This window comes from Netta rufina (genome assembly GCF_964035555.1).
Source record: "Netta rufina genome assembly, chromosome: 3".
Classification (NCBI taxonomy): Eukaryota; Metazoa; Chordata; class Aves; order Anseriformes; family Anatidae; genus Netta; species Netta rufina.
In genome coordinates, this window is record NC_140125.1 from 27,698,409 (window position 1) to 27,722,979 (window position 24,571).

The following is a 24,571-nucleotide window of genomic DNA, read 5'->3' on the forward strand; positions in this document are numbered from 1 at the left end:
ACTCCTAAATCTTTTTAAGATAAAACTCATGCTAGATACAGAGCCAAAGACCCATTCGATTAAGGTTTAGGCAGTCCAGTTTGTATTTAGCAGCTATGGCGGTCTCCTCATTAGTACTCCCACTTGAATATGATTTTTTAAATACAAATCGGTTGTATTTCATAATTTTTAATTAAATCACATATTCTATTTCATAACTTTTATTACAGTAATAACTAGAGGGATATGTCTATGTGTTTACACAATTTTGTTGTGATATTTAAACAGGTTAGGAATTAAAAGTATCTACTTATGCATACACTCTGCAGTTTAGTGTAACTTTTTCTGATTATGTTTCAGAAGTCTCCTTGGCATAAACTTAAATCTTGATATTTGTTCTTTGTGATAGGAGAGAGTGTGGAGGAGAATGCAAATGTTGTTGTCAGGCTGCTTATTCGTCGACCAGAATGTTTTGGTCCAGCTCTAAGAGGAGAAGGAGGCAATGGTCTACTTGCTGCCATGGAGGAAGCAATAAAAATATCAGAAGATCCAACAAGAGATGGACCTTCGCCAAGTAATGGATCTAGTAAAACTCTGTAGGTGCAGTATAATTGCTTGCATTACCATCATTTTTATTTATGTTTCATGATCCTAGTCATGAAATTACTTGTTTATTTTAACATATAAATTATCAACTAGATTTTTCAAATGATTCTGTGGAGGGTAGATAGAGATTGGTCTTCTGCCAAATAGTTTTGTCCCCGTGCTTTCGATTTATGTGACTTTCTCTAGATATTAAATCCTCTTTAGAATTCTGTTTGTTCTTAGTCCATTCAGTTTCAGTCCTCTGATTCAAAATGAGACAGATAAATTGTAACAATGCAGATGTCATGTCATGTAATAATGCAGTCTCTTATGGACAGATTTTATTCTGTGTTAGTCTGTCAAAAGTCCTTTGGTTATGATGAAGCCACCATGTATAAGCTATAGCATCCATGAGCAGTTTATCCTTTATTGCTGATGTAAACACTGTTTTCTATTTCATTTGTCTTTTAAATGTTTTAACAATTAACAAATTACAGTGAAATGGAAGAACAAGAAGATGACACTATTCATATGGGAAATGCAATCATGACCTTTTATGCTGCTTTGATTGATCTCTTAGGACGTTGTGCCCCTGAAATGCATGTAAGTTTTACATCTTCATGTATTGAAAAGTAAAACCGTAGTCTTTCTGATTGTTTGGTGTTCTGCTGTTTGGCTTTTTCACAGTAACATATGTTATCGGGTATTAAAGCAGTATTGTGACTATGTAGTATCACAATGTATATGATGTGTTCATTTGCTAATTTCCAAGAATTTCTGTGAGCTCTTCAGTTGTTTTTCAAAGGAATTACTCCATTCCTTTTCTTATTACTGTTTCCTGTGGCAATTTGTTTTTTAACAATATTCTGTTAAAATATTATTTGATTGTCCATTGTGATACTGTGTCAATGAAACTTCTCAAATTTTACTGTTTATTTTGATGGTGTAGAGAATGTTTTTTAAAACCATGGTTTTACTCTATTTGTATACTTATTTAGAGACTGTTTAAATTTCATATTAATGTGTAAATATTATAGGAAATTCTTTTAAAACATAAGAATAAGTGTTGTCCATGGATATTCATGTCAATATTTCATAATCTTCATTCATATTGATAAACCTGCTCAAAGAAAGGTAACATGTCACTGGTTTAGGTATTAGATACCTAGAGTTAGACCCTATAAAAAAATGAGCACTTACCACTTATTTCCTAAGAGCTAATAATATTTGAAAATATTTGTTCAGTTTAAAAATCACAATACCTTCCTGTTCTTCAAAAATTACACTTACTTATTCACAGTTTCTTACTTCACTTCAAAATCGCCCCTAATTAATGTTAATCAGTACAGATCAGCACAAGATTCATGCAGAGATGGATAACTTGACAGAGCTAGCCATACATAAAGTTCAATGTACGAGTAAGTGTTTAGTTTGAATAAAAGCATCATCTTGTTTTCTATCTGATTCATTGCCTTTTTAGAACAAAACAAAATGGGGTAGTTGAAGGTGTCGTTGTTCAACCAGGAATGAAAAAAAGCTTTTTTAATCTCAGTCTATTCCTCCCCTCCCCTCCCCTCCCTTCCCCATCTTATCTCTTTCCCTCCCCTGCCTCTTCCCCTTTCCTTTTTTCTACATGTAAAGCTTTGTTTAGCTATTTTACCTAACATTTTATTCTGAAAATGGGCTTAATATTATTTAGAAACAAAACCTCTGAATTTCTAGACTTCGCATATTTGCATCCAGAACACAGCAAATAAATAGATTATATGAAATTTATGTTACCAAATATAATGTGAGTTTGAGAGCAGTTATTCTTGTGTATCTATTCTTGTGTTTTGCAAAGTTTCCTGAATGTGAACACACAAGGTAAAAAGAAGACCTGTGTAATGTTTTATTTATTTTTTTCCTTAGTTGATCCATGCTGGTAAAGGGGAAGCCATTAGAATCAGGTCAATTCTAAGGTCTTTGATTCCACTAGAAGATTTGGTGGGCGTAATTAGTATTCCTTTCCACATGCCGACCATAGCTAAAGGTAAGATGGTTATTGTACTGTTTTTTCCCCACTGAATTGTTATGTTCTGTAATTTGACCATATATTCATAAATATACTTCTCCCAGTATTTCAAAATGTTCTAGAAATTAAACCATTTATAATATACATTATAATTCTGTGTACACTTATATTCACTGATGTAAATCACATTCATATAATTTTATTAAAATCTGTCAAAACTTTAAGAAGAAATCTGCAAATGCATTCTTTGTTTTTTTTTTTTTTTTTTTTTTTTTTTTTTTTGTTCTCCCTCTAAAATATTAAAAAAGAAAAACATTCTCTTTTCTTAATAATGGAATCCTTGCTTTTGGTGTTCTAACCCTATTAATTGTTTCTAGCAGATCTTACTAAGACACCAGAGTTGTTCTTCAGCAACTATGGTGAAGTTATAGGTGTGGCATACATAGAATTCTGCCTACACAGAATTCATTGCAGTAGTGGGAGTTATGAGGGCGTTGATATAAAATGGAAAGGAGCTACATCTACTTCTTTGGGTATCTTGAGAGAAAACATAATTATAACAGGGATTGTCTAGTGGCTTACAGCACAGGAATGTCCAGTAAGTCACAGTAGAGAAGATAAAAAGATCAATTATTCTATTATATAATTATGTATTTATATTCCAAATAGTGATAATACATAATAGATGTAAAAGTGCTGTCTAAATAGCATAGAGAACAGCTCAGGGATACGTAATTATTTATTTGGTTTTCAAAATGAAAATACCAAAATGTAGAAAATATTTATATGAATTCATTCAGTAATTTCAGAAATTTTCAGGTAGTGAGGGCTTTTTAGCACAATGTTAATTCATTGTTGTCCACTACTGATGTGTTCACTGGTGCCGCATTCCTGGAATGTTTGACATAGAATTGTTAAATTTCTTACTTTCTGTCTGCTTCTTCTAAGATATATAGGTAGTTTTGTAGATTAATTAATATGTTTTGGTTACGTCTTATTATATTAGAATATCAACAGTTGAGTATCTACTTTGATGCACAAGGTAGAGCAGAAAAGCATTTCTTCCCTCTAAAATATTAAAAAAAAAAAAAAACATTATCTTTTTTTTGTAATGGAATCCTTGCTTTTGGTATCTTTTTTTTGTAATGGAATCCTTGCTTTTGGTGTTCTAACCCTATTAATAGTTTCTAGCAGATCTTACTAAGACACCAGAGTTGTTCTTCAGCAACTATGGTGAAGTTACAGGTGTGGCATACATAGAATTCTGCCTACACAGAATTCATTGCAGTAGTGGGAGCTATGGGAATTTGGGATCTTCGGGATCTAGGGACTTTGGGATCTATCAGGGTAGAATTTGCCTTATGCACTCTTTTTCAGTTAACTACAAATATGTTGCTTTTCTGTAATAAAATCATGGGGAAAATGGTTGCATATAACAGACTAAAACCTCTGACAAGAAGTAGTGTGGCTGCCTGATCTGCTGGTGAAGGATGATCCTTGTCATTGAAGTTTTATTTTTATCTTTTAGATGGAACTGTGGTGGAACCTGACATGTCTGCGGGGTTTTGCCCAGATCACAAGGCAGCCATGGTTTTGTTCCTTGACAGGGTCTATGGAATTGAGGATCAGGATTTCCTTCTTCACCTTCTTGAAGTTGGCTTTCTGCCAGATCTCCGTGCTGCTGCTTCTTTAGATACAGTAAGAGTTTAAGTCTTTTATTATTTGAATTAACACTGAAACATTTTTTGCTCCTCAGGAAAACATTTATTTATTTTTTTCATGTTGTCTTCTGCATTTTTCAAATGCTGGCTGAGCTGTCTGTTACTTCTTAGCTTCAAGAATATTTGAAGATAAATGAAGAGGGATTCTTCAGCATGATGCTTACTTCATAAAGAGTCGCCTTTGATAACCATATCCATAAAAGATCCATTGTCTTTTCCCAGGAGACCTTCCGAGCTTTTGCTGTGGAATGAAAATCAGATTAGCTGCCAACGAAATATGTAACTGAGAGCCTCTTCCCAGAGATTTAGAGAAAGTGTTCATCTCCACAAAATTGTTAGGAGCACCCACTTCATTTTTCAGAAAAAAAACTTTATTTTAATGCATTCTAAAAATTGCTTTTTTTTTTTTTTTTTTTTTTTTCCTGTTAGCCTTCTTTCCATCTAATTTTTCTTAGTTGGCTTAGTCCAGAAAGATCAGACTTAGCTTATATGAGGGATAAGACATGGATTTTGATTTCTCTATCTCATTTTCTATATAAACTTTTTTTTTTTAATAGTTATGTTTTTATTTAAGAAAGAGTGGGTGAGGATTTATTGCACTTTGAACTTGGGCTTGATTTTAACATGGCAGCATACTGAGCTTTGCTAATGCAAACTTCACTGGTATCACTACCAGATTTCAGAGTGTTTTGTTAAAGAACTTTGACATTCTTTAATATAATTCTGAAAACTGTTGTTTTTGAGAGACTACATTTAGTGTCAAACTTCATGATTTTTGTCATATTGTCATTCATACAACAATAAAAAGTGCCATATGTGAGAAGACTACAGAAGCAGAAAAGGAAACTAGGCATTCAGCATCCAGTAGGTTTCAAATCTGCATTTGTGTGCTCTGAAAAATTCCCTCTTTAACTTCTACAAAAGAAAAAAAATCTTTATTTTGTAACAATACTGACAAGACAAATATAATTTTTGTCTCCTTTAATTTGTAGGCTGCCTTAAGTGCTACGGATATGGCTTTGGCTCTGAATCGATACCTTTGCACAGCAGTTTTGCCTCTGTTGACCAGATGTGCTCCTCTTTTTGCTGGCACAGAGCACCATGCTTCCCTCATTGATTCCTTATTACATACGGTGTACAGACTATCAAAGGGCTGCTCTCTTACCAAAGCTCAGCGAGATTCCATTGAAGAGTGTTTACTGTCTATTTGTGGGTAAGAAAATACTCTTGGCTGTACAGGAATGTGAAAAGATAAAGTGACCTATGATAATTATAGTACAAGAATGCAGAACTGTGCCATCAGTAGCATAATTAAGAATTTTTGCTGAACCACGTTTGTGACATTTTAAGTACAATGGTTGTATTCAATTTGCTACTTTATTAATTGCTTATATGTCTTTGGTTATTTTGCTATTACTGAGATTTTAAAAAAAAACAATTACTTAATGAATTTTGTTTATTACTTGGGCTGTCCAGGGAAGTGGTTGAGTCACCATCCCTGGAGCTCTTCAAGAATTATATTAAAGGTTGGACTAGATGATCTTAAAGATCTTTTCAAACCTGAATGATTCTATGAATCTGAAGAATTTTAATGGTGTAGAAATGACAGGTTACCTTAATGTATTTATTATTTACATGCAACTATGGTGGTACACCATATTGAAATCCTCTATCTGCTTTTAGGCAACTGAGGCCTTCCATGATGCAGCATTTGCTGAGAAGATTGGTATTTGATGTTCCCCTATTAAATGAACATGCAAAGATGCCTCTCAAGGTAAATAGCCATTTTAATCTTCAGTAACATTCCTTGTAACAAAATACAACAGAAAATACTTCCATGGAGAATATTCTCTGTCTTCTTTGTTACCTTGCTTTCACTCTGCAATAATCTGAGAGGTAGAGAGAAACTACCTCTTTTGGCAGGAAATCAGTTTAATTTGCATCCATCCACATAGAATTATGAAGTCCGTGTCTAATGTTTTTTTCATAATTTTTTTTTTCATAATGTTTTTTTCATTTGACCCCCTGATAATCTGTAGTTTTTTAACAATGTAAGAATAAATATGTCTGTAATGAAAGAAAGGTAGGGAATAAAGCTTGCTGCCAATTGTAATAGAAGACAGGAGGGTAGGTTGATTGCACATTTCACAGCTCAGAGAAGAGATGGGTCTCACTGGTAGTTACTGTTGAATAGCTTCCAGACACGTAAAGAGTAATTGGGAACTAGTGTAAATCATGATTCTGTTATCTTACCCAACCAACAGCAGTGTTTGGAATAGCAGCATACTGATGGAAATGACTTCTTGTCTTCATCTGAGCTGTCAGGGTTCTGGTGGTGTTGGGAAAAATGATCCTTTGTCACATGTTTTTTGTATTGTTAAAAAGTAAAAACTGCTTGTACTGTGGGTATGTCCACCACAAGTTTAAAGAATAAACACATAATATGCCTTCTTTATAAAAGTTATAAATTGTTCTGGAAGTGCCTGTATAGGTTGAGTGCCAGAACAGCAGAACCCCAGCAGCTATATTTTATTTGCTTTTGAAATATCTTCTGTTTTAGTTGCTGACGAATCATTATGAAAGATGCTGGAAGTATTATTGTTTGCCAGGTGGATGGGGTAATTTTGGTGCTGCCTCAGAAGAAGAACTTCATTTATCCAGGAAGTTGTTCTGGGGTATTTTTGATGCTTTGTCTCAAAAGGTAATTCGTATTACTATCCGTCTACTGCTAACAAGAGCTTTATTGTGCAACTTCTTTTTTTTGTAATCTGTTATTTTTACCTAGCTTATATCAACCCTGTGTTATCTACCTTAAAAGAAAAATACAGGCTTCAGTAAATTGAAGACTTCTAGTTTAAATCTTCCTGTTCTATCTTCAGCTTAAACATAGGTATACCTTTTTGTCTGCTCTTTATATAATGCCCTCTCTCTCTCTCTCTATATATATATATATATATATATATATTTATAATGAAGTAACCTTGAAGTGTATCTGTACAGGTCAACTACATTTCAGAGACCTACAGGCAAATTCAAGCATCTGCACATGCTTGTGAAAGATGGAGATTTAAGGAAGTATAGTTTGTGAAGTAAAAACCAGGACTGCTCTCCAGCCACTCATCTCCCTCTCTGCAGAGAGGGACTGGGGGTGTTGATTGACAGTAGGCTCAGCACGAGTCAGTGGTGTGCCCTGGCAGCCAAGAGGAGAAACTGCATTTTGGGATGCATTAAACATAAACACAGCATAGCCAGAAGCTAGTCAAAAGAGATGATTCTCCTGCTATATTTAGCACTGATACAACCTCACCTTGAATATTGTGTGCAGTTCTGGTCTCTGCAGTATAAAATGGATTTTAAGATACTTGAATGCAGGAGGGCAACAAGTTGATAAGAGGACTGGAAGGCATGTCCTATGAGGAGAGGCTGAGGACACTTTGTTTATCGGGTTTGGAGAAAAGGAGGCTGAGGCGCAATCTCACTATTCTCTGTGACTTCCTGAGGAGGGGAAGCAAAGAGAGAGGTTCTCCTGTCTTATCCCTAGTTACCAATGACAGGAGAAGTAAGAATAGCTCCAAGCTTCACCAGAGGAGGACTGGACATCAGGAAAAATGTCTTTACCATGAGGGTTATGTAACACTGGAACAGGCTTTCTTGTAATGTGCCCCATGCTTGTCAATCTTCAAGAGGCATTTGGATAATGCCCTCAATAATACATGTATGCTTTAACTTTTCATTAGCACTGAAGTGGTCAGGCCGCTGGACTCAATCATCTTTGTGGGTCTGTTGGAAAAGACCTATGCTAATTCTAATTCATATTCCTTAGTTTAATAAGCTGTAGTTAGATCACCCTTGGCTCAACCCTATGGTGGACAAAAGTTTAATAGTATCCCTTCATATTTATTTATTGTTCTTTCTGTGAATATTTTAACCAACTTGCTTAAACTTTTATGAGTTTCATTTCAAATCTAAGTATTGGGAAATGCTATGAATGTTCCTGTGCTGTATTCTCCTACCAGACATTTGAAAAATGTCTAGTGTTGCTCCCAGTAATATCACTGCTTTTTCCATTTACTTCAGCAAGAGCTAGGCTTGCTTGATCCTAGCTATATCTTTAGTATAGACTAAAGTTCTGTGCAGTCATGTTCCTTTATTTTCAGAACAGAAATTCGATTTTGCACTAAGAAAGTCATTCTGTGGCTGCTTGTTCTCACATGTAGCTGTATCAATTTTACTAATGATGTCAGTAGCTTCCATTGACTATTCATTTTATATCCCTTGTGTGGTCCACAGAAATATGAACAAGAATTGTTCAAACTGGCTTTGCCTTGTTTGAGTGCAGTTGCAGGGGCCTTACCTCCAGACTATATGGAATCAAATTATGTAAATATGATGGAAAAACAGTCTTCAATGGATTCAGAAGGAAACTTTAATCCTCAACCTGTTGATACATCCAAGTAAGGAATTCTTTTTCTTGCGACTGTTTTTTATAATGAATGTGTAAAAGAAGGATGGAGTCTGTTGCTGGATATGATGTGAAGTTAGACCTTTTAATCATGACTCTTCTGAATTCTCATCTTTTAGATAAAATGGAGACCTTAACTTTATATTTTATTTTTTTATTGCTAATTTTAAATAATGAAAAGCATTAAATAAGCAAAAAAACAAGCAAATAATAAACAAATAATAAACATAATAAACATTAGTGCATTTTCAGCCTCAGATAGAGCTCTCCAGTTACCTTTCTAAATCTGCTACAGACAGCATAGCATGTTCCTATGTACAGGAGAAGCAGAGAGTTCTGTATCATCCCTGTCATTATTTACATGTGCTAAGACACAGTTTTTTTGCCTGTACCTGCAGAAAATGATGATGATCGTGCATTCATATAGTCTCTTTTTACTACCAATAATTTGGATGTAGGAACACTTCATTCTCTCAAGGCAGTCAGACTCTGACCATGCTCTTTTAAGTACATTAGTTAGAAAGAACACGTATCAGAAAAGAATTTTTGTGTCCTCATATTTTACTACAGTTGGGTCCGTATTCTCCTTTGTATAGAATAGCGTCTTACAGTGGTGTGGTTGTTCACTGTATCTTGAAAATACTACTTGTAGAACATTTGCTTCAATTGCCCTTGTGAGCTTTCTGTCTGTGTTAATGTTCAGAAAACAAAATGCTGTCAGTAGTTTGATACTTTCGATACAGTATGTTTGTACACATGTGCACATTGAAATATGGTAGCAGAAGCCATTATCTAGACTGTAATGTGGAACCCACATCAATCACCACTAAAATTAATTTGTCTAAGATGTATCTAAGATATATGAAGATTTAACAAAATATAGTGAGGGTATTACACTATCTGTTAATTAATCAAAGATGACTTCTTCTAGTATCCTTCCAGGGGAAAATTGTAAATAGCAAGTATGAATTCAAAACATCAGAAAATGTTACTTAACATCACCAAAATCATCAGTCATCTCATTTCCTTAGGAGTCAACAGTTCCATGATGATTCAAGACAAAGAAAGCACTACATTAATCATTATCATTTCCAGCCAGTCCTATACTCCTTTACATGCCAGTCCTGCATCCCACTGCTTACCAGTCTAAACTCTATTCATATAATATCAATAATATAACCTAATTGTCCTTGTCCACTTACTGTATTTCTGAAATTTCTAAATACAAGTTATTATACTATCAGAAGAGTTCCCTCTAAAATACACACTTCCAAACAAACAAACAAAAAAATAAATTAATGAACTCATGGGTGAATATTTTCTGGTCAGCCTTATTAGGCTCTTGCAGACTGTTACTTTGACTGTACATGACATCATTTTATTTTACATTACAGTGAGGGTGACTGAGCACAGGCTGCCCAGGGAGGTTGTGGAGTCTCCTTCTCTGGAGATATACAAGATACATCTGGATGCCTACCTGTGCAACCTGCCTCTAGGGAACCTGCTTTGGCAGGGGGGTTGGACCTGCTGATCTCTGGAGGCCCCTTCCAACCCCTGCAATTCTGTGATTCTCTTTGTGACTGAAGATTAAAAACCACACTCTTCAGCTTTGCAGTAGATGGCACTGTAACACTTGCTGACTAAATTCTTTGTCCTGGGAGAAAGAGTTTGCTATTTTAAAAGTGATCAAGAAGCAGTTATTCCCCTTCATTTGTAAGAATGCAGATAAATAGTGATATGTAATATATTTTTGGAAGGGGTTTCTGTCTATGATTGTTTGATAAATAAGGACAGCGGCTTTTCTTTTACTGCTTAAACATTCTTAACCAATGACTGGTGTATTTTTTATTTCTGGTTTCAGTAGGGATTTTTATATTTTTAAGCTATTCAATGCGGTGTTGGAAAATAAACCCTTGAGTGTATAACTTCTGAGTTTTCATAAATTAAAGTATTCATGTATATAATGAAGTTTATAGGAATATGTAAAGTACATGATGTGTTTCAAAAAGAACTGTTAGGACACTTAATTTGTAGAGGACTGTGTAATAAATTACTCCATTTCTGAAGCTGCAGGTCATAGTTATATCTTAAATCTCAAAATGAATGCTAGTAATAGAAATAAATGACAAAAAGCATGAGTACAGGGTATCATTGAATTTTACTTACATATGTGTGTCAAAAGTCTTATGACAGCTGGGGTTCTCATTAAGCACCCATTAAATAGGTCAGATTTTGTCTCTAACTGGGGCTTGGAGCAAACTGCAAGTGAGGAAACCAGCACAGTGAGATGCTTTGAGTGGATGTATGTGTTGTATATTCTTATTATTTTTTTTTAATTTTTCTTCATAACAAAAATTCGCATTTTAGAATGTATGGTATAACGGATTTTTTTTTTCTCATTCACTTTCAGCATCACGATCCCTGAAAAGCTAGAATATTTCATTAACAAATATGCAGAACATTCTCATGATAAATGGTCAATGGAAAAGGTAAAGTCTGTATTCCTCTTACAGCTAAATCAGATTATTTATTTGTATCCATTTAATCTTAGACATATTTTACTATGAATATTATTATTTTTCATTATGTTCCAAATTGGTATGTAGGTAAGATATAAATATACATTTTCTTGTAGCACATTTTTTGGAGGTGGGACTTCTATAAGTCCACATGAATATTTCAAAATAGTGTTTCAGCATTTCATTATTTTTATTGTTGACTTTTAATTAAATATTCTTGGTAATTGTTTAAGGTTTTATTGACCTAACATTTATATTTTTAATGGAAAATACTCTTTGGATTGTTATGCCTTTAGATAGTTTCTGGTGCCAAGTATTAAAAACTGTTCCTCAACTGTAACACAGCATTCTGCTCTATAAAGATATCTAAAGGAAATCAATAAAAATTAAATATGTTGAAATGGTTGTTCCAAGAAATCACTAATTTTTAAAAACGTTGGTATTCTTATAATTGATTTCATTGTATGTGGATATAAATTTTGGTTGAGAAAATACTGAGAAAATAGTAGAGAGGAAATTTAAGAGAACAGACCTACAGAATAATTGTTCTGTTCCTTTGTACAAATAAAAATAGAACTTTTTCACTCTTCCCTATTTTTTTCTCTGTATTTGTTACTGTTTTTAGTTTGCCAATGGGTGGACATATGGTGAAACATACTCTGAATCTGCAAAAGTGCAACCGTTAATGAAACAATACAAATTACTCTCTGAAAAGGTGAGGAATTTATTCATACTTGTTCATCCTGGGAGATTGAAAGTTTGTATCTTTCATTGTGAAAATATTGCCTAATACTTACATCACTTTTTTAAAAAACTTTTTTTTTTTTTTTTTTTGAGTGCATCAGCTAGTGTGAGATAGTTGCCTTCCTCAAAATCTCAGATAGAGACTATAGGGCTTTATTATACAATAGGTGGGTCAGTCAATCTGTTTTCTCTCATGTCTGAATGGTGAAACTGGGTATATTCTTACAGTAAGGTCATCCAGGAATGCTCAGTGAAGACTTAGATTGTCTTTGGTCTCCTCCAGCAGAGGTCCACCAGGATTAGATTAGGAGGCTGGAAAACCTGATAAATGAAGCAAGGTTGAAGGAACTGGGTTTGTTCAATTTAAAGAAAAGAAAGCTCAGGGGGGTCTAGTCTCAGTCTCCTAATACCTAAATAGTAGTTACAGAGAAGATGTAGTTATTCTATTCACAGGCATGCACAGTGACAGGGCAAGGCAGTGGGATTAAGTTACTTCAGCAGAAATGCTTTCTGGAAATCCTTCTCCCTGATTAAACACTGGAGTAGGTTGCCCAGGGAAGTAATATGCTGGAAATATTCAAGACATGACATGGCATGTCTAGATAACCTAACTGAATTTGGTTAGGTAATCTGACTTTAACAAAAGGTTGAGCAAGATGATCTCCAGAGGTTTCTTCCTATGTATACTTTTTAATGATTCTATGATTGTATTGTTTTGTTCCATAAAGCAGAGAAAATGCCACATTACTCCTGATAATTAACCACTCTACCTTTGAGTTCATATCTGAGCATGCCATTAGCACTCTTATTTATCCCTGATAAGTCAGCTTGCTGTAGGGCCACAATTTTGCCCACCTCTGAAATGATAAATATACTCTGAAATATCTTGTATGATTTATTTGCTTCATTGTAGTGTCTCTTTTTCATGAGGGGTGATTTCAGTATAATCCTTTGCATCTCAGTTTAACTAAGCAGAAGCCCAACAGCTCCCTTTCTCTGTGTGTGTGTGCGTGTGGATATATATATGTGTGTATATATATATATATACATATATATATATTTTTTTCCTCTGTATAGCTACAAGAAAAACAATGTAATTATTGCCTATGCATTTTTCTAGGAGAAAGAAATTTATCGATGGCCAATCAAAGAATCACTGAAAACCATGCTGGCATGGGGATGGCGGATTGAAAGGACACGGGAAGGAGATTCTATGGCACTGTATAATCGGACACGCCGCATATCTCAAACCAGTCAAGTAAGTAACTTTATTGTAAATTTACTGCAAAAAATAATCATGCAAAACATGCTCTCCATTCTTTGATTTTACAAGTGATGAAATAATACTCCAATACATACCAAATGTATGAAAGTATATTTTACAAGCAATTGTACAACACTGAAGATTGGTTTAGATTTCTGTTCACTGAACCTGGAATTTCTTTCCTTGTCTCAAAATAAGGAGCTAATAAACATAAATAAATAAATAAATAAATAAATATAAATACAAAATTGAAATATGATTTTGTTTTTTTACTTGATTTAAAGTTAGTTGAATTATTACTTCTGGTAGGTTATTACACATCAATATGGGGTATTAAGATATGTTTTTTGGAATTAGGTAGCTAATGTAAATAAGTAAAGAAATAAATAAAGGTACAGATACAAATGATTTTTGTTTTGTCCTTTTTAAAAACAGAAAATGAATACAAATATTAATGTTCATGCAGCATCTGTAGATGGCCAAAATTCAGAAAATGTTAAAAGTATTTCTTTTTCCATCAGGATTGCCTTCTTAAATCAAAATGCTGTTAAGATAACGTAGAACAATACTGGCAATTTGTTCTGTTACAGGTGTATATTACTTACAAATTAATTTCTTGCTATCCAGCATCTCTCTGGTAATTATCCTTTTCTGACCTTTTGTTTCAATGTAATGACCAAGCCAGTGACAAATTTTTCAGTAAAAAAAATGAATGACAAATTGGTGGTATTCTCTGAGCTGGGAGGATGACAGGAAACAGACAAGTATCATATTCAGTAGATTCCATACAGAAATAGGCTCGAATAGAAAAAAATTGTAAGCTTGATTATTGCCTGAATTCACCTTAAAGTAGATGACCTAGGATTTGACCATCTTCTTTGGATAAAAATTGCTAGTAAATGCAGAGATGTAATCATAACTTTAGTACATCGTTACTCACGGTGAGTTCAGATCTTAAAACATGTTTTCTTGTATTTACATGTGTGGGGTTTGTGTCTGATGACTTCTGTCTTTGGGAACAAAAAATGTAGACCTTTACCTACATGTAGCTTAAGTTTACCACCCTTTCTATATTTTCAGATGGGCTATATAGGGGGGGCCCTTTTGCCCCCTAAAGGGCACTTTTTTTCCTAAGTACTTTCATTACTTTCAATATCTTGTAAATGTTAACTTCTTCATATCAAATACTTTGTGTACAACTCCAACAACTTCGTTGTTCTGCATGTTTGTCATTCAGATCTCAGTAGATGCAGCCCATGGTTACAGTCCTCGAGCAATTGACATGAGCAATGTCACCCTCTCCAGAGATGTACATGTAAGTCAGGAATAGTTAATATTCCTAACATTTTTGACCATGCAATTTTTTATTTTCTCCTAATTTATTGAAAACAAGTTTGGTGGTTTCTGTTATTTCTTTTGATACAGTTTTATTTTTATTTTTTTGTCTTTCACCACTACTTTTTGATTCTCTGTTATTTCAAAAAAACATGGTTCTTGTTGAAAGGCTTGAAAGTTTCTCTTATCTTGAAAGAAGTATATTACTGTAGGTCCATGAAAGAAATGAAAAATGAAACCTAGAAAATTCTGTAGCTCCAAATATACAGTATACAGTCAGGAGGACAGGAGGGGAGAGTATAAAAAGTTGTCTCATGCTAGAAGTAGTAGGCAGTAGTAGTTCTTACTAGTTGGAGGCTGGAGAGAGCTTTTCTGGTTTATCTTGTAAGTTTGGGGTTTAGTTTCTAGATTACCAGTCTGAAAGTTTTTATAAGAATTTACTTATTCGTTGTGCATACTGGAGCAGAATTTCCTGCTCATTAAAAAACTGTCTGCATCTATGGAGTCCCTGGTAAAATGGTTGGTGCTTCTAACCGTGTGGTTACACAAAGGAGTATCCACATCTACCAGGCAATATCCATGTAGTTACTGACTATTACGTCCACCACCAACAATTCTGGCACAGTCCTCCGGTCTGCTGTCCTTTGTTTCGTTTACTAAGGCCGTCAGAGCCTTAGCAAGGTTCTTGCTCACCTTGATTTGAGAATGAAGTCCCTGTCTGACATGCCAGTACTCTTCCTCCTTCTCTGTGTGGTTCCTTCTTTTTTGTTTTAACAGTTCTCTATACAGCATCAGGTCCCTAATTACTGCCTATGTATACCCATCCTAAACAAATGCTATATCATAATTCTTAATAAAAACTCTTGGTTTTGGTGAACCTTTACAGTGTAATTGTATGGAAACTGCTAGTACACAAAAGTTATTTCATATCAACTAGAAATTTATTCTTCCTTGGGAGTTGGCCATTGCAGCACATATCATTGAACTCTCCATTTTCCTAAGGCTATGGCAGAGATGATGGCTGAAAACTACCATAACATATGGGCAAAGAAAAAGAAAATGGAGCTTGAAGCAAAAGGTAATTTAAACTCTAGATATTTTTAGTGTCTAGAAGTTTACCTGAGCTTTTATAATATTGAGTGTAACATCTCTTGCTGAAGTAGTTTACCAATTCCATTGCAATACAGAAAGATACCTTAATATATTTTCCTTCTAGCTTTTATGTCAGACTATTGCCCTGTGGTCTCTGAACTCTGTTTCATTTGAGGTCCCTTTTTATTTCAGGTAAATTTAAAAGGGTGTTTTGAATTGACAAATGGGTAAACCTAGAGCAGATCCTTGATTCCATGTAAACAATTGAATATGATCTGTGATCTCTGCTTATCTAAGTGATGATTTTTGTGATATATTGTGCCACTCTTGTTCCTTCCGAGTTAAATACATTTCTTTATTTATGTGTTAAAGATATTTTTTCACTGTGCATTACATTATATTTGCACAGAGAGGAAATAATATTTGGAGAAACTGCAAGTTTCCATTTGAAAATGACTGAAGTTAGGGTTTTGTGTTATCCAAAGGTCTGAAGTCTAACACTATACACCAAATTTCACATTTTTTTTTTCCTTTTATTGTGTGCTTGCATTTTTATACATAAGCTTCTAGCTAAATTACAGTAGTTGAAGTTTTATGAAAAAGTAAAGTTACACCTGAAAGGGTTCTTTGATAAATTAGTATAAATTTCCATACCTTTAATTATATTTCCCCTTATTACAGTTTTTATTTTAATTTTATAGACTTTTTCTTTTAAACTTTATTCAGGTTAGGTAGCTGCAGGATGGACTAATTCTGGGATATTTGAATCTATATCTAATACCTAATATTTGAATGCATCTACTATACTTAGCAGCCCTGAACACAGATTTACCTTTGAGCAGCAGTTCAATGAGAGTGCTGTATAGCATTTACAGTGTTATGCAAAGGAAGATAGCACTGAAATGACTAGAGGCAGCTATAACAAATGAAGAAGAGGCTTTTGATTGAGAAATTTCTTGGTGTGAAATGTAAATGCATTTGTCAGTTGAACAAAACCTAGCCTTCAAGAGTGTGTTATATTCCTCATGTATGTGTGTGTATGCATATATTCTAGTCTTGAAATATGTTCTTTTAAAACATTTTTAAAGAACAGAACAGTAGTGTGGACTTTGTATACAAGTATGTTTAGGAGGATTATCCTTTTTTTTTCTAAAATTTTTTTTCAATATGTTGGCAAGATGTCTTCCAGTTTATTATGTGCCACTGTTCTCTAATGGCTAGGTAAATTCGTTACAGCAATACTGAAAACATGAGAATTCTCAGTGATGAGACCTTTCATGCCATTTTTTTTTTGCTTTTTTCATTGAGAGTGGGGGAGCAGGTAGGCAAACTTCAGTGTCATTGGAACAGGTGATTTCAAGTAGCTTCAGTTTTGTAATGTTTCTTGAAATTTTTATTGAGTATTTATTCTGGATGTTTTTGGTAACATATACAGACATTACCAAACAGAATTAATGATGGAGTACTTTAAACTTAAAACACTAGTGGGAGTCAAAATAGGTTATTTGATGATATTATTTATTTATATTACATACAACATGTACATATATACTATATACTACATTACATATTAATATAATGTATTAAATTATAGTTTACATCACAAGCCAGATTTAAAACTACTTTCTGTTGAAGTTCAAAATAACTTTTCTGTAACAAGCTAATGTGACAGCTAGAATTTTACAGAAATTTTGCAGATAGAAGTATGTAAGTGTTGGAGGGGCCAGATGGGATCCACCTGAGGATGCTGAGGGAGCTGGCAGGTGTGATTGCTGAGATGCTTTCCATCATCTATCAGTGGTCATGGTCAACTGGAGAGGTCTCGATGACTTGAGACTTGCTAATGTGATGCCAATTTATAAGAAGGGTCATAAGGAGGATCCAGGGAACTACAGGCCTGTCAGCCTGACCTCAGTGCCAGGAAAGGTGATTGAACGTGTCATCTTGAGTGCAATCACGCAACCAGGGGATCAGGCCCAGCCAGTGTGGGTTCGTGAAAGGCAAGTCTTGCCTGACCAAACTCATCTCCTTCTATGGCCAGGTAACCCTCCTAGTGGATGAGGGAAAGGCTGTTGACATGAGCGAGAAATGTGCCCAGGTGACCAAGAAGGCCAACAGCATCCTGGCCTGTATCAGGAACAGTGTAGTCAGCAGGACCAGGGAGGTGATCGTCCCCCTGTACTCAGCTCTGGTGAGGTTGTACCTCAAGTCCTCAAGTATTGTGTTTAGTTTTGGGCCCCTCACTACAAGAAAGACATCAAGGCCCTGGAGTGTCTCCAGAGAAGGGCTATGAAACTGATGAAGGGTCTGGAATACAAGTCTTATGAGGAGCAGCTGAGGGCACTGGGGTTGTTTAGTCTGGGGAAGAGGAGGTTCGGGGGAGGTCTTACTGCTCTCTACAACTACCTGAAAGGAAGGTGTGGGGAGCTGTGGGTAACCGTCTTCTTGCAGATAATTAGTGGTAGGACTACAGGGAATTGCCTCAAGTTGCTCCGGGGAAAGTTCAGGTTGGAAATTAGGAGAATCTTAAGAGGTCTTTTTCAAGTCTTTTCCAAGTGTGTATAACTTAGAATAAAAAAGAACAGCTCTGTGGTTAACAATGAAAAAAAATTGAGGCTTTCAGTGTATTAAGCTCTTATTGTCTCATTACATTGTTGGCTCAGTTTAATCTTCTTAAAGAGGAGGTCTGATAATACCTGTTATCTCTGTTGAACCAAGTAGAGATTTAGTGGTGTTAGATGATAAGAGCTTTTAAAGCATTTGTGTGCTTTCCTGAAAATAAGTTGCATTTACTGCAACATTTGTAAAGTGCAAACAGGAGTAGCTTTATCATAGCAATTAGATTTTGTTGATTTGTATCTCTTTACTATGTAGGACAATGCAGAAAATGCTTATATTTTTCATTTAAGGCTTCTCATGGAAGTATGTTAGCTAACTGAAAATACAAGTGCATCCCCCTTCTTGAATATTCAAGTGTACTGATTATGATTCACAATCTGTTATAGTCTTACTAACTTTCACAGATACATATATACTTAATATGCTTGCATGAATTTCTACATATCTGTCTTCAGCTGTACTATGTGGAATTAGATCACATTTGTGATAACAAAGTAAGAATAATCTCAATGTAAAAGGCTATACTTCCCCCCAAAATTTACTTGCCAATAGGTTATCATTTTTCATCTACTGAAAAGGACTCAGGACTCATGGAAAATTTTATGTTGCTTACAAAATCAGGAAAGAATAGGTCTCCAATATTTTCTTGAGGGAATTTTTCCTTTGTTTTTACAATATTACTACAGACTTACTGTAATATATTTTTTTTCTTAGATAAGTTTGATAATTACCTTTACCATTCTGTGGGGTTTTGTAGCAATTATCACATAAATGTATTGTGATGAGGGAGAAATTGAAGACCTAATAATGTTTGTTTTTCCTAAGATATTTATATTAATAATAGCTACTTTATGTTCTTGCCAAGTTAGCCATCTACATTTAGAGAGATATCAATAAATCACTGTATTGGATTTAGGGAAGGTTTTGGTAGCGGTGGGCTGTAGGGGTGGCCTCTGTGAGAAGAGCCTAGAAGCTGCTCTACAGAGCCATCTCCAGCTGGTTCCAAAAGGGACCCACTGCTGGCCAGAGCCGAGCCAGGGAGCAACGCTGGCTGTGCCTCTGGGAGCGCAGATTTAAGTATTTAAGAAAATACTGCTGTGCAACAGCAGCTGGGAGAGTGAGGAGTGAGAAAATGTAGAGAGAAACAGCCCTGCAGACAGCAAAGTCAATGAAGGAGGCCAGGAGGTGCTCCAGGCACTGGAGCAGCAGTTCCCCTGTGGCCTGTGCAAGGAGAGGCCCCTGGTGGAGCCGCCTGTCCCCCTGCAGCCCATGGGTCCCACATGGAGCAGATCTCCACGCTGCAGCCCGTGGAGGAGCCCCCGGTGGAGCAGGTGGATGTGGCCTGGAGGAGGCTGAGGCCCATGGAGAGCCCCCGCAGGAGCAGGCCCCGGGCCGGAGCTGCAGCCTGTGGAGAGGAGCCCATGCAGGATCAGGGGGTCTGGGGGATCTGCAGTTCGCTCCTGACAGATGGACCCCATGGTACAGACCCATATTGGAGCAGTTGTTGAAGACCTGCTGCCTATGAGCAGACAGGACCAGCCCATGCAGGCTCAGGTCGAGATGGAGTGGCATCCTGTGGGAGGGACCCTACACTGGAGCAGGGGCAGAGTGACTGAAGGAGTGGCAGATGATGAAGCCTTAGGATCTGACTGCAGCCCCCATTCCCCTTTGCCCTGCACTGCTCAGGGAGAAGGTAGAAAAGGGTAAAAAGGGGGGTGGGGGGAAGGGGGGGGAGAGAGACACAGACACAGACACAGAACTTCTGGGTTGGAAGAGACCTCAAGTTCATCGAGTCCAACCTCTGACCTAACACTAACAGTCCTCCACTAAACCATATCCCTAAGCTCTACATCTAAACATCTTTTGAAGACTTTCAGGGATGGTGACTCCACCACTTCCCTGGGCAGCCTGTTCCAATGCCTAACAACCCTTTCAGTAAAGAAGTTCTTCCTAACATCTAACCTAAAACTCCCCTGGTGAATAGAAGGTGTTTTTATTTTGCTTTTAGTTTCTCACTGTTCACATCGCAACCTATGACCTTTTTTCCAAGATACTTTCTCCCGCTTTGTCTTTGAGGAGGGGGAGAAAGAGAACAGTGCAGTTGGTTCAGCTAGTTATCACTGTGAAGCTACCACAACCACCTTTTATAAACGATACCAGTGCAATTTATTCTGTTCACCTCTCTGTTTTTGCGATATTCTTTTAATGAGACTGGCAGTTGTCTGAAAAATGTACTCTAGTTTTCATTACTTTACTTTAGTACTTTAATTCATTACTATTGAATTGAACTACACCATTTTCATAGGTCTTAGATATACATATAGCTTGCTAAATTACATGAACCATTTTTGCTTTCATCAGAATGTTTAAAAGCAGAACTCTGTTGGAATGACAGATCTTGGTTTTGTTCTGAAATGATGTGTTATTTATTGAAATATATTTAATTTCATTAAATCAAGTTGTAATGATAATGCATGTTCATAACAGTTAAGCGCTTTTTCCTTCTTCAACTGTTTTTTTTTTTTTTTTTTTTTAAGTCCAACATATTTTCCTGGTATCTACAACAACTGATCATGTTAGAACTATGTATGCAGCCCTGTCTAAGGTTTATATCTGAAAATTTTGTAGCAATGGCAATTGCTACAAAAAAATGGCAATTTTGTCAAAAAATGAGTTGTTGGTACTTCAGACTAGGTTTTACTGCTATGCTATGCTGTGCTTGCATGCTATGTGTTATTACAATAGTGCTTTTGCATATCAGCACTTACTGTGTCAAAAGATACTGTAACTATGTTTTAATTCTTTCGATATTTCATAGTAGGAGGAGGCAACCACCCTCTTCTTGTTCCTTATGACACTCTAACAGCCAAAGAAAAAGCCAAGGACAGAGAAAAAGCACAGGATATTCTGAAATTTCTTCAGATTAATGGATATATTGTCTCCAGGTAATTTTCTGTTTACTACTAGTGTCACAGAAGGTTTCTAATACTCCTTGGTAGTGTTTTTTATTTTATTTTTATTTTTTCCCCTCTGTTAAAAACAAACAAAACCAAAGGGTCATATTAAGGTTTCAGTACCTGAGGGTAAGGATCAGCTTCTTTATATAGAACATTGTAAGGAAGAAGTGTTTTATGGTTTTTAGGGTTTGCAGAAAGTGCAAGCATTGTTCTTCAGAATGCATGTGTATTCTGTATATCCTCTCAACATTGTTACATACCTCTTCTTTCCATTGTGTCTCCATACATCCAACTGTTAGTAAATTTGTTGATGTTCTACAAGTGATAGAACTATTAAGGCTACAGGCATATGTCATACACCTACACCTTTTTGTAGAAATCTCTAGACAATTGTGTTGATCAGAAAGTTTCATTTCTAAAATCTACTACTCCTTTCTTTAACTGAGTTGATTTGTAGTGTTACTGAAATAAAGTGAAATGAAAACAATGTTTTTAAAAAAGTTTCCTGATATAGTCTGCAGCATAAATGTAATAATAGTGAATAAATGTAATAATCAGAATAGCATGAATAATTCAGTTAGCATACATTCTCTGCAGGATTCCCTTTGGCTTTAATAGGACATATATTTACCTACTAAATACATTGTGAATAAAATTTTAATTAAATTAATGTCTGCCTCATCAGTATGGCTTAGGAAATATGAATCACTAGGAAAGACTGAAAGCATATCTGAGATTTGTATTTATATGAATATTAGTAAGAGAATGAAACAAGCACAGAGATGAATTTAAATAATCATTGTGAATTAATTAGCTTAGCACATCTGCCTGAAATCTGCCCACTTCCTTTTGCTTAAATTTTATATGAAATTCAGTCCATTTATAGAGTCCCACAGCATATGTAATAATTCTAGGTAGAGTCTTTCAAGATAGCTAAAATAATACAATTTACTTGCCTTCAGTGGACTAGCATGTATGAAGATGGATGTCAGCAAAGTTTATTTTTCTTGTCCCCTGTCAAAATAAAAAAAGACTGTTCATCTATATTCAAGGTTACGTGTTCCTTTTGGACTAATCCTTTTTATTACTGTCTAACTTAAACACAAGTGAAAAGTGGCTTTTGGTTTTTAGAGGAGGGGAAGGCTAAGAGGGATGGTAATGTACTTGTTAACTTGGACACACTGATCATCTGGTTAGTAGTTCCTGCCTTATCTGCATCCTCCTGTGCCAGTAAAATGCAGATACTTCTATCAAGATAAACTCCATGTACCTGCTGCCCCTGTGTCTACTGTGCTGTCTAAACAAACAAGCATCTGCTTCATGTTTTTCCTTTGTCCCCTTACCACTTGACTTACAGCTATACATGTCTTCCTGTCCAGTCTTTTATTTGACTGTGACCATTCTAATTCATTCCATGACCCTTCAAACCTTAACTTTCATCTCTAACCAAGTCTAGGTGCCCAGATCATTTTCAGAACTGGTAACTAGGGAATCTATGGAATGTAACTTGCCTGTGAATTTAAGCATGATTCCAAGAGCTACCTACACACACACAAGGAATGCTAACATGCCCAGCTGCACAGACTTCTACAGACAAAGTGCTGCCTTCAACTCACATATAAAACAATTATAGACAGTCAAGCCTCCCTCCCCCACTTCAGATGGTAAAGGTTGAAGTTCAGTAGCGAAAGCATTCCACCTCCTTTCCCTTTCTCTCCAAGTTTACAAGCATGTGCACATTCATGGATCTTTTGAGTACCAGCACAGCCTCTGTCTGTACAATACCTTTGCCTGGATGTTGAGCTCTCTTACCCACTTCAGAGGTCTCTTTCTTGCCAGCTAGTCCATTTTGATGCTCATAAGTGAACTGATGCCTAGATTCAGGAACGTTTCTCACAAATACTTTACACTTGTGGCTACCCTTGAATCGTCTGACCATCTGATATACCTGCTCAGACATGAGGCCTTCTACTCACTGTCTAGTCCAGCCTGAAGTGTGCTAGTGAATTGCACTTGTGCACCCTCATGCACCCTGGGTTTAGAGAAGAAAAAAAAAAACATTTAACTCCTCCCAAGCAGCCAGCACTCAGGCACATAGGCTGTGACCCATGGTCCCACTCCAGCCCCTGCTGCTGACACTCTCACCTCACTGACACTATCCTCCTACCATTGACTGGTTTCTGGGACACACACCATTCCTGCCCCAGTGTCTGGGAGCTGAGACTCCCACTTACTCCAGTTGCAGACACCACAGGCTAGGAACACCCACCAACCATCTGACTCCAGTTGCTAGCACCAAATCCATTCACAGTAGTTCCCTTCTGAGTTGGAACTCTGGGCTCAAAGTATGCAGGACCTGTAGAGACATTACCAAGAGCTATCTCCTTTCCAACTGCTGGTGCTGAGACCCTCATTCTCTCCAGTTGCTGGTGCCACAGGCCCTTGGGCACTTAGAGCCCCAGTCTGTCCTAATATTCAGTCCTCCTGATCTTGCCAATACCTGGCACTTACTCCTTGCAGCACACACGTATGAATGATGTGGTGAGTTACACAGAGGGATAGTTAAGATAGGATTTAATAAGACAGGACAGACTGTGGTGATCAGGTGGAGTGTTTAGTTGAACGGCTGTTACTGACTGGCCACAGTTTGTGTGACTGTTCCTTCTTTTTCTATTTCCAGCTTTGATTGTCCTTGATTCCCTCTCTCCTTCACATTCCATCATTAGCTTTCATAGTGCCAGTGATTCCTTTGGATATCCCAAATAGAGTTACAAAATCCATGCGGCTTTCTCCGAAGTTGTGTCTTTAGTTTCCTAATGGTCAATCAATGACTAACTGGAAAGTGTTTTTTTTTTTGACATTATCTCCCTTATTCCTTCTCTACCACATTTTGTGTTCCTGTTTATGGCTTCCTTCTTACTACCACCTTTTACACTGAGAGTGTCCTTAATCAAATACCCTTAATGAAGTATATGCTCCCACCTTAGAATTAATTATCATTAAAATATATTCATCAGCATTCCTTGCAATCATCACAAATTTCACTTATATCCACAAAAAATTCTCCACACCAAAATCAACATAACATTATCACAACACCAACAAAGGTGACAATTTACACACTCCACCCCTTGTCACTTCACCACCTTTCAACACAATTATTACACTCTAACAATATCCAGTCCATATTTCCCAATTATTGTCCTTATCTCAAATTCTTTCAGCCCCATACATACCCTGAAAAGTATCAGCTGAGAAAGCAGTTTTAGTTGTAGAATCT

At 36.1% G+C, this 24,571-nt stretch overlaps 1 protein-coding gene across 1 annotated transcript in view; it reads left to right on the top strand.

Annotated features, from left to right (window-relative positions):
* RYR2 (ryanodine receptor 2) overlaps window positions 1–24,571 on the top strand; it is a gene marked incomplete at both ends in the record, with an annotated part of 408,872 nt that overhangs the window by 291,551 nt on the left and 92,750 nt on the right. The window contains 14 exons of the mRNA XM_084285045.1: window positions 389–575; window positions 1,062–1,167; window positions 2,476–2,596; window positions 4,107–4,276; window positions 5,292–5,512; window positions 5,983–6,073; window positions 6,860–7,000; window positions 8,590–8,753; window positions 11,172–11,250; window positions 11,906–11,995; window positions 13,145–13,282; window positions 14,526–14,603; window positions 15,626–15,701; window positions 21,156–21,279. Of these exons, the coding sequence (XP_084141171.1) occupies window positions 389–575; window positions 1,062–1,167; window positions 2,476–2,596; window positions 4,107–4,276; window positions 5,292–5,512; window positions 5,983–6,073; window positions 6,860–7,000; window positions 8,590–8,753; window positions 11,172–11,250; window positions 11,906–11,995; window positions 13,145–13,282; window positions 14,526–14,603; window positions 15,626–15,701; window positions 21,156–21,279 (1,786 nt within the window). The remainder of the gene's footprint in view (window positions 1–388; window positions 576–1,061; window positions 1,168–2,475; window positions 2,597–4,106; window positions 4,277–5,291; window positions 5,513–5,982; window positions 6,074–6,859; window positions 7,001–8,589; window positions 8,754–11,171; window positions 11,251–11,905; window positions 11,996–13,144; window positions 13,283–14,525; window positions 14,604–15,625; window positions 15,702–21,155; window positions 21,280–24,571) is intronic.